This window comes from Drosophila hydei, unplaced genomic scaffold, assembly GCF_003285905.1.
Source record: "Drosophila hydei strain 15085-1641.00,03,60 unplaced genomic scaffold, DhydRS2 tig00008116-arrow-pilon, whole genome shotgun sequence".
Classification (NCBI taxonomy): Eukaryota; Metazoa; Arthropoda; class Insecta; order Diptera; family Drosophilidae; genus Drosophila; species Drosophila hydei.
The window spans coordinates 2671434-2682396 of record NW_022045829.1 but is presented as its reverse complement, the minus strand read 5'-3'; the positions used below and the strand labels follow the sequence as shown (position 1 = coordinate 2682396).

General features: G+C 35.5%; 1 protein-coding gene and 1 long non-coding RNA gene across 2 annotated transcripts; one reads left to right on the top strand and one right to left on the bottom strand.

Moving 5' to 3' along the window:
• Positions 1-7166: 7166 nt before the first annotated feature.
• Positions 7167-7819, top strand: LOC111594147. Its single transcript, XR_002751094.2, has 2 exons — positions 7167-7266; positions 7345-7819. It is a non-coding gene; the product is annotated as an uncharacterized LOC111594147 (long non-coding RNA).
• A 1429-nt stretch (positions 7820-9248) lies between these two features.
• LOC111594145 (protein CDV3 homolog) lies at positions 9249-10467 on the bottom strand. The gene has a single exon (XM_023307314.2). It carries the CDS (start codon positions 10221-10223, stop codon positions 9339-9341), a length of 885 nt encoding a protein of 294 aa, XP_023163082.2. The 5' UTR covers positions 10224-10467; the 3' UTR covers positions 9249-9338.
• Between the last annotated feature and the right edge of the window lie 496 nt (positions 10468-10963).

The following is a 10963-nucleotide window of genomic DNA, read 5'->3' as shown; positions in this document are numbered from 1 at the left end:
CTGTTTAGATATTCAAATTCTAATTAAAGCGATTTACAATCTATTAGAAATACTAAAGCTAAATCAGCCAAGAATTCAAACAATAATTTAACCAAAAACAAATAAATATGCCAAACAATGAGGTAAACACATGTTATAAATAATTATAAGATATAAGCACGCAATAATGCAAATAAATTAAAAAACAATGGCGAAAAATGAACATGGCGTGCGACGATTGTTCAATAAATGTTTAAACAACAACCGAAGCAAAAAGACAAAAAAAAACCCAATAAACTTTCCCACAGAACTCTGGCAATAATGGCAATAAAAACAGTATGCGACATTTTTGTGAAATTTAATGCCACAGAATAATTGGGTTAATGCGTTGCGAGGCAGCGAATATTTAATGCCCTACAATGGGGAGTCATTAAAAGAAATATTAAGAGTAGTTTTATATAGGAGAAAAGTGATGAAAATTTATGTGTCTAAAATACAAAAATGAAATAATAAATATGAAAACTATTTAACAAAATATAAAGCTATAAAAATATAGACCAACACTATAAAATAACTTAAAAACAAAATAATTAGAAATAAACTAAAATAATAATAACAATTTTTTTATTTCACAAAAATATGTAGTCGAAAACAAAGAAAATTTAAGAGCATTAAGTGAAAATAAAAAAAATATTTATATATAATTAACAAAAATATATAGCTATAAAGAAGATGTAAGGAAATTAATAAAATATAACTTAAAAATTAAAGATCTTAATAAATATTTTCTTACATATACACTTTAAATAGTGGAAATTTATGAAAACTTAACAAGCCCAATAATCTTACTTGAATATATTTGACCCGTTAGTCCAATTGCCTATACGAACGCAGCCTATTTATTTCGTGCAGGGTATTCGTCTCTGTTGACTGCAAACCGCAACAATTTACAATATTTTACATGCAATTTTTAAAGTCGACAACCGACGAACCATTTCGACAATTAACACGCAAATGAATGCCTGGTCCGTTCGGGTAGCCAATATCTGTGTGCCGCATTTTGCGGCAACTTTAAGTTGCAACATGCACGGACATGTTTGGATATGTTCGCACGTGCTGCAAGTACAATTCATTAAATTATTCTCTGAGCAAAGAGCAACAAAATACAAAGGAGGAAAAGTGCTAATTAAATTAATTTAAAATTCGTAGCTAATTAAATTCAAATAAACTTGTTCCACTGACTTTCTTTTATGTAAAACATCAACAAGAAAATAAAATACAAATAAAAAATAAAAAAAACTGACCATAAACTCAACTCAAATTTTGCTGGCCCAACAACATAGAAAACAAACATTGTGCAAATATTTGCATTTGAACTTTCGTCTCGTTTTTCCAGTTTGCTTCACTTTTTTGTTGTTGTCACTGGAATTATTTTAAAAAAAAATCCTATGTGTGTGTGCGGCATTGGACGTGGGCTTTATGTTAACAAAACTGAATATTTGACATTTGAAATATTTTTAGTCGTGTCTGAGTAATGAAATATTATTTTATATCTATTTACGTACATATTCTTCCCTAATATTAAAATTTATAAAATATTACATTTCGGTTCGATAAATTTCTTATAATTTGTATTTTGTTTATTATATTTACCTCACTAAATTATAAATAAACCGTTAAGAATGTATAAGTTAGCATCATATTTTTTTCAGAAGCAAAATTCTATGTTCAATACTTTTCGGATATCGAATATAAATTCTTGTAATTTAAAATTATAATACTTTTTTAATATTTCTTATATTTAACTAGTTTTTATAACATAAAATACATAATTATCGTTTTTATCATTATTCTGATTTATGATATAAAAAAATATCTGGCGAGAGCTTTTAAATATTCTAACGTTTTTTCCATTTTGTGAAGTTATTGTTTGTATATACATTATTCATTCGTTCATTCATTCATATTTTTTTCCGTTTAATCTGAACAAATTAGTGAGCTCGCCACGTAATGAGTGTCAGTCGTAGCCCGTTGGGAAATAGGACATATGCGCGCGTTTGAGCAGATGTCCGGCATAGCGAATGCAGCTCTGGGGCAACTGCTCGCCCACTTAAGTATGCAACACAAAATTTTTGTGCGCATCACGCATACGTAAAGGCCAAAGCCAAATAGTTGTCATGTTGTTAGACTCTCTCTCTCGCTCTGTCTCTCTCTCTCCTTCTGTGTTGTATTTACTTAGACAAAACGTGCATAAAGTTTTAATTATAAACTTTTACTTGAAGTTCACTTCAACTCTTGCTAACTAGCTGGCCTGCATGCATTTTATGACACTTTAAGGACAAATTGCTTTCGAGATTTATGTGTTTGTAGGTGGAGCAGCTGTTACTTGTTATACGCTTCTAATTTGGCACATGTATTTAAATTAATTAGCTTAATGATTTATGACAAAATCTCAAAATGTTATAGCCTTCAGGCAGACCAATAACTTTAAAATGATCTGAACCATTTAAGCACGTCTAATTCAATTTGCCAGCAACAAGAGGATAGACAAGTTAAATTGCTCAAATGCTAGCAAATTGAATACCAATTGATGTTCATGAAATGAGTTGTCAAAAGTGATAAGTGAATATAAGTCAAAAGTCGAATATAAAATTCCTTTTTTACATAAAGAGCTTAAGATAAACAATTCAAGAACATATATTTTCAGGAAATTTAAAATTATATTTATTGACAATCCAAATTTTTTTGCAGGCTTATCAACAAGAAAATCTAATTACATATTGTGAAAAATTAGATATACATTTGTTCATTAAAATAGAAGTGCGACTGACAAAATGACTAAATGTAGGATAGTAAAAATGTAGTAATCAATACATTAGAATTAATATAAACAAAGCTTTCTGTATTAATTTAAATACATTTTTGGTAGCAAACTTGAAAAAGAAATATTTACAAAATTTAGCTGTTTATTAAAATAGTAGTGACTATTGAAGAAAGGGGATAACAAACTAATTAACATTCTTTGAACTTCCTATAGTATATTTTTTATATATTTTTTTATTCAGTATTCAGATCACTTCTTTTTATTACGGCTTGGCACCTTTGTGGCATGGAATGTATATCACATTCAAAGCGTTCAAACACTCAAGGGTATTGTATCTTAATTTTTGTTTTGTAATCAAAACTAAATGTTCGATCATAGAAATTCAAGGCAATGTCCTACATATTTTATATCAACTATTCAAATTTCAACCCAATGCCAAGTGTAATTCAAGAATTCGAAATGCAAATAGCTGGAATTTTTGATTGATTTGTATTTTGCTGTTGCTGCTGCTACTGTTATTGAATACCTTTTTGTATAATTGCAAATTGCAGGAAAAACAAAACTCAATTTAATTAATTGATTGCAATATGAATGAGAAAATGCTAGTCGAGAAGCATCTATTGAGAATCATTGACCGAACAGCTTTTGGCTTTTGATGTGCCAAACAAAACGAAAGTGAAATGCAAAAGAGAATTTCTAATTTCAAATATAACAAAAATTAAATATATATTTTTATGTATTTAAGGCTTTGCCTGATTTCAACTCGAGTTTATTTTTTACATCGCGTGTCGGTTTCATATTTCGCTGCATTGTTGCGGTGCCAAGTTGAAGAACTTTAAAAAATACACACGAGTTGTATATAAATGTATACATATATTCATGTTGTGAGTGTAGCCTGTTTAATGTTACGTGCTTGCAGCAGTTTCCCTTTGCTTCAATGCTGTGCAATGAAATGCCTCAAGCTGCTTGAAATTGAGGAAGTTCAATGTCCCCATTCAAAGAGCCGACCGTTCAGCGGAAGTCCAGCGATAACTTTTGCAGTTGTTGTTCTTTTTGTTGTTATTTTTCGTTTTGATTAAGCGGGGAAAGCCGCTGGAAATAGTTTAAAAAAATTAATTATAAAGTATTCAAGTATTTGACGTTGAAATAATGTTTTACAAACATATTAAATATTCATCAATTTTTGCTCGTCTTTAGCCCGTGAAATAGGGTTTTTGTGTAGTATAGAATATAAATATTAATGTAAAGTAAGTTATATATAATAGATATAAAGTCAATCCACTTATTAGACCAATATATTTGATATTTCAATTAAAATGTGATATAATTATATCTATATATCACTTATTCATGATCATTTTTAGCATAGCAAATGTATGGCATTGTCGAGTCTAGGAACATTGAATAATAGCTTAACAATTGAGGCTTTGAATAATGGCAAATGCAAATTTTAATTCCATTAAAAAAGTTCGTTTCTTATCGTTATCGATTAATTATATTCTTTTATAACTTTTTGTTATCATTCTCATAATCACTACCTCCTTAAGTCTAGTCAAATCTATTCAAGTTTTATCAAAACAGAGATTTATTAAAGATAAAAACATCTGTAGCTGAATATAAATTGTATTTATCTATCATCGTTATCGATTATGATATCTGCTAGAATGACTTCAGCACGTTGAATGCGTGTTTAAACCAACTAAAATAAGCCGCTGAGTGCCAGACAAAGGAGCTTGAGCGGATACTATCAATCAGTCCATTGAATGCATGTTCTATCATCCTGTGGGAATTAGTGCGAGTCTAGTGCTCTCTTTCTGTCTCCCTTACCCTCCCTCTGTCTTCCATAGAGTTGATGGTTGAGCCGTGCGTTGAAATCCGAGTCAGTCCATCGATGTCGACGTCAGGGGAGCATAACTTATGCCCATTGTAGTTATGCAGCGAATGTTTTATTGAAATGCACAACAAGTCGGCCAAGTCAGTGAGTCGCCCACACAGTCCAGCGCTTAGTCAATCATTCAATCAGCCAGTCAGTCAGTCACTCTGTCAGTGAGTCCATCAGCAATTGAGCAATCAAAAGCACAAAACCCCAGAGTGAGTAAAGACGTCATCGAGTCGAGCGGATGCTGACTTATAAAGCGCCGTTGCATGCAATTATACGCTCAAATGGAGTTTGTCTATTGCCAATCGTCTATTGTGAATGATTCAAGGAGCATTAACGTGAGTCTGTGTGCGAGCGAGTGCGTGTGTGTGGCTGTCGTTGTGGTTTGAGTGGGTTAGTTGAACTTTGTAAGCAAGTTTATGTTTATGTTTTATGTTTTTTATGCCGCATACGCTAGGAAATTAGCATAGTCAAAGTGGGTATATTGAGTTAGTAATATAAAAGTGCTAGGAGCATTGTTAAATTAGCCTTTTGTTGTTTATATATTAATTTTATTTCATTTAATTTTTATAAAACAAATGCATCGATTTTTTTTGTTTTTTAAATCTTATCTTAACAGTGAAAACCCTAAAGGAAATGGCGTTATTTCAACTCAATGACCCTTCACAATGCAAAAATCTTTTAATTGACAGCCTTGTTCAATTTTTAAACTTTGAGTTCTTCTGCCAATGGACAAACTGACAAGATGTTGAGGTAATCAACTCAATTAGCCGGAGCACAAGGGCCTCCAAACACACACACACACACAGAGGGAGAGAGAGACTAAAACAAATAACAACACAAAACTCAATTAGATGCCATAACTAAATAATCACAAACACATTTAAACAAACAACGGAAGCGACAAGAGCAACACTCTCAGATTCTAGGCGACAACAGGACAGCACAACAACAAAAGTGTTGGGCGCTGTGTAAGCAGAAAAACCAGGTCAACAACAACAACGACAACAAGTAGAATAATTTTGTGAAACAATGACGACAACTGCTGTGTGGAAAATTGCTTGAAATGTGCTGAAGCCAGAATGAAGGAGCTGGCAGGACGAAGGCAGTGAAGGCAGCGAAGGCAGCGCTGAGCTGGGTACATTCCAACATGTGACGCACGTGACAAAACTTGTCAAATGACTTTACTTCGCTTTGACTGTGAATCCGGTTTGAAGTAAACAACGCAAGAGCAACTCGACTCAGCCCTAGTGGGTGCGCCTGAGCTTCGAGCTTCTGCCTTCAGGCTTCACGTAGTTAGGCAGTGAGGCAAAGGAATAGCATATTTCTCCTATAAAATGCACAGTCAAGAAAAGTGGTTTTTGTCTTAGCTCCGTAGCTAAAACAATCAAAACGAAAAGAACGTGAAGGTATAGCAAAAGGAGCTAGGCTACACTTGTTGCTTCGCTCAGCCCGCTGAGTTATGGCCCGAACGAAAGGCAAACCCCAAGGGGTAACCGGCGAGCGACACTGCAAATATTTCACAAGTGCAGTCAAGTGTATTTCCATTTGATATTACGCTTTGGCCATGAACTGTACAGATTTGTAGTTCTGTGGGCGCTGATTTCCACAAAAGCTTAACAGAGCACAAATGCTAATGGCTAGCCTGGGGACCCATAAGAGCCGAGCAGTGCGGCAGGCGGTCAACATGGGGGCAGCACTTGATGGGAATTGAAAGCGAATGTTAAAAAAATATAAAATAAAAGAAATGCTGCAATCTTTGCCGTTTACAGATTTAATGGTTAAACAATATAGACTTAAACTAAGGAAAGCAAAGGAAATGTTGAGTAAAGTAGAAGTGTTTTAAGTGATAATTACAAACGGGAGAAAGTGAAGCAACAGACAGCGAAGACTTTTACAATGAGTTCTATTTAAAGGTATCTCATTTAAGAGTTTTGTATGTTGCTTAAGAAAGGCCTTACAACTGCTCAAATTATACTCATGGAAAAAGTATGAAGGGTATGATGTTTTCGATTGAATGTATGGAACAGGTGAAAGGGGAAAGTATTAGAGTATGAAGAAGGCATACTAGATCAGATCATTTTGAACATGAAGAAGGCGTGTCAGATCCCTTAAGGTACATATATTTTTGATAGAGAGCAACAACAAACTTGATCTAGACCTGTCCATTTGTCTGTTGCTTAGTTTATCCTCCTATCTATTCGTCTGCACGGATATGTCGATTACGAAATCTATATACTAGAGCTATGAAACTTTTCACGTATGTCTTTCTGTAGAACTCTCTGCATTCTCAATAAATTGGAAATTGGAAAAAATAACCTTTATGATATTTATAATTTGAGCAATTTTCACGTTCTTGAAACTAGACGCAATTAATTTGGTATATTTCAATCCAGTTTAAGCAAAGTATTATAGCTTGTCAACACAACCAAAGCCGGCTTTGACTTACATTTTAAACCGAAACCCGAATTGCTGGCTCCCAAAATTCCTAGCTCTCATAATAGTTTCGGCTGTTGAAGAACCAACATCTTTTGGAAAAACCACAAACTTATTTTTGACAACCTACTTCCGTGAACAGGCTATAGTGAGTATTGGAGAAGGCGCCGAGCATTATTCCAGCTAACGGTATGAGATCTCAAAGGTGTTTCTTATTTTTGTTTAGCACAAAGATGTGTAATCCTTGCTTGCGTTCAATGCCTGGCACCTGTTGCGGACCGACAGGTGGATTGGGGCCATGCGGGTTCTGCGGTCCCTACAACGGGCAGTGGTTCAGGGCGGTCAACCACTGTTGCGGTCCGATTGGACCATACGGATGTTGCTCCTGCTATGGACCCTTCGCTGGCCACTGTTAGCCTGATTAGAAGGGAAGTAGGTTTCAAAAACCGGTCGGGTCGGAGGTCGTCTATTAGTACCATGCTGAGTTACATCTAGTAGTATCATGCTGAGGCTTGCACTCAGCGACCCGGGATTCCCAAGTCGGTAACGGATTAAGTATTGCAAAAACAAAATGTTTGTCTTAATAAATTGTCAGTTATAAAGGGAAATTCGCTTTTGCGATTTCTTCAGCAAACTTTGATGTTGCATTTTGTAAAACAAAAATAAAAGAATGAGGAATGCTGGACCGGCCTTAGAGTCAATCCTTTGTTCTTAATGGTTCTCATTGAAGTACTGAAAGTTCTTACTGGGAGTGTTTGGCTCCTGTTTGTAGAGGGAATTGACTCTGTTTTACATTATTGTAGACTACATTAAAGCTTGACATAGACTAGGATATTTTTGTTACTCTGTAAAGGAATCAAGGGAGAGTAGACTAGAGTATTATGGGTTAGCGCTTCGAACTATCTAGTTTTCCTTCATATGATACCTCTAATTGGCGCCTCTACTCTATATCTATAGATATATTTAATAACACTTCTCATATTTTCTTCAACGTGCTCATTTTAGTTTCTAGAGGGATTTTAATTAAGATTGAAAGATTTTGTGGGTAATTCTTAAAATGTCGTTAGTATTCAATTAAAAGGTCTTATTTATTAAAGTCGACTTTGGTATTCGTATGCCAGAATTTGTTTCTGCTTGGACTGAGGGACAAGAGAGACAGAGACAGAGACAGAGACAGAGAGAGGTAGACAAAAGGCTGAGAGTGACAGAGAGTGTGAAACAGAGAGACAGGCAGAGAGAGATAGAGACAGAGAGAGAGAAGCAGAAAGAAATAGAGAGAGAGACAGAGAGAGAGAGAGAGAGAGAGGCAGAAAGAAATTGAGAGGCACAGAGAGAATGAAAGAAAGAAAGAGAGATACATTGACAGAAATAGAGAGAGACAGAGAGAGGCAGAGAAAGAAAAACAAAATTAATTCCAAACAATTGTGTAACGGATTTTATATATGCCCCTGTCAACAGAGTATATTTGATTATGCTATCCAAATACACATAAATATAATAACCATTTAAATATTAATATAGTTCTATTAGCTATATTAATTAATAGTCGAAACTAATATATAATATAAATATATATTCAAAAATGTGAAATAATCTCTGAAATGGAAAAAATGTAGATTGTAAGCTCATTATAAACATATATCTACGAATTATCGAAAGTATTTAACTATGTTATCTAAAAACACAATAATTTAACTGGACTGGAGTGTAGCACCATAAACTAATATAATCTAATATATTTTAATTATAATATTTTATAATGCCCGACTCTAGTCTATAGTAAATGACTTTGGCAGCTAGAAGACATTGCAATCCATAACATTTCGGCCAAGCGACTTATTCGAATACTTTAATCTGCGTTGCATAAATTGATTATGGCTTATTTATTCATAGTCATATGTGGCCATAAAAGAGATAATTTAACGATATGATAAATGCCCGAAATGAATATATTTTGCTGGCAACTTTGGCGCGTGTTGTGCAAAACAGTCCGCGGGGTGCATTTAGCGCTCAAACGATTTGGCTGTAAATATTTGGCTTGTTTGTGGCTAATGATACGCCAGGGAGCATGAAAAGGCGGCGATGGATACAGAGAGAGAGAGGGAAAGAGAGCGAGATATGGTTTTGATTTTTTTTTCTACTTTTTAATCGGGACTCAAGCTTTAATCGTTGCAAATTTAAATGTGTTAACTAGAAGAAACGGAGAAAAAAATGCGAAAACTACTTGGCACGCTTCGAGATGCGTGATTGACAGAGTGATGGAAAGAAATCGACATTATTTAAATCGGGCGCCTGGCCCTTGGCCAGCTTCATGGCCACTGGAGGCGCTTGCTTGCGTGGACGAACACTGAACTCGCTTTGGCTCTGGCGCAGAGCTGGCGGCACATAGACTTGTTTCTTGAGCGCAATACTTTGCTGAGTCTTGAATGTTGACTGTGAAGCTGCTTGGGACTGTGGCTGGAACTGTAATGATGATTGCGACTGTATCGGAGACTGGAACTGAGACTGAGACTGGGGCTGTGATTGCGACTGCGAGTGCCTTTGTGATCGAGACTGCAGTTGCGAGGACGACTGTGTCAGAGACTGCTCACGCTCCAGGGCCGCGACCATGGCCTTGGGACTAAAATTAGTTAGTTCCGTGTGCTCCAGCTTTAGCCAGGGACAGGCTGGCTTGCCCATCTCGTCAGCTGCTGAGCCCACGCCCAGGCCATCGCCGCCCGTATCCTGATAGGGGCAATTTTCAACAGTCAGATTCGCGTCCTCGCCGATGCTGCTGCCGGCGGCCACAACAGTCGAGCTCAATGCCAGCTTGGAGTTGCGTTTGAGATTAGGAAACGGCTGATCGTGCTCCTCAGTGAAGTCACACCACTCATCCTCCTCATCGATGGTCTCGTCGGAGAAGCGTATGCCAAATTCGAGCGCTGTGTGCTGCGGATGCTGATTGTTGATTACCTCCAGCTGCAGCTTCTCGCTGCTGTCCACCTCTTGGGATGCCTTGGTGGTCTCCTCCAGTGTGCGATAGAGCTCATCGGCGGCCAAGAGATTTGTTTTTGTTGCGGACTTCTTACGGTCCTTTTTAGCAAAGAAATCATCTAAACTGGACATAGTGTTTCCGTATGAATTTTTTTGTGTTGTTTTATATTTTTGAAATTGGTTTTTGAAAATCACGAATTTCGTTCTGTGCTTTTAGAAACCAAAAATTTTATGAAACTGGGCTAACTTTAGCTACATTCAACATTGAAGCGGTCCGTTTAAGTTTTGACAGCAACTGCTAGGGGTCTTACGTAATGCAGCATTTACAACAAATATAATTATACATATATATAAATTTTTTGATTGAGAAAGCATGGAATGCTAGAATTTGGATAAACTTTATGGTTATACAACAATATTTTGCATGAAATGATAAACAATACTTGGCTTGCTTGCCTTTTGGATATTCGGGCTTAGTTGACTTTGCACTCTGAACTCGAAATTGTTGAATGATCTCAATTATTTTGCAGCAGCTAGACCAAGTGTGGTCTGTGATCTCTATTCCCTATGAGCAGCTGAGCTGATGCCTTTAAAACGTAGCGTTCATAGACCAGCTTTTTCGAATGGCATAGCGAAACAATATGAGTGTTATATAGAATCAATATTTGAATAAGCTTTAAGTATTATTCATAAATATTATGAGTACTATGTACTCTGAGTATTATTCATAATCATTCAATAATGATTCACTCTAAAGAATATTGAATTAAGTAATATAACAACCTGAACAATACAAACTCTGACGAAGCTCAGGTTTTGAAGATGAATACATCACTTTCTCTCTAGTCGTTCATAAAAGTGAATGGAATTTA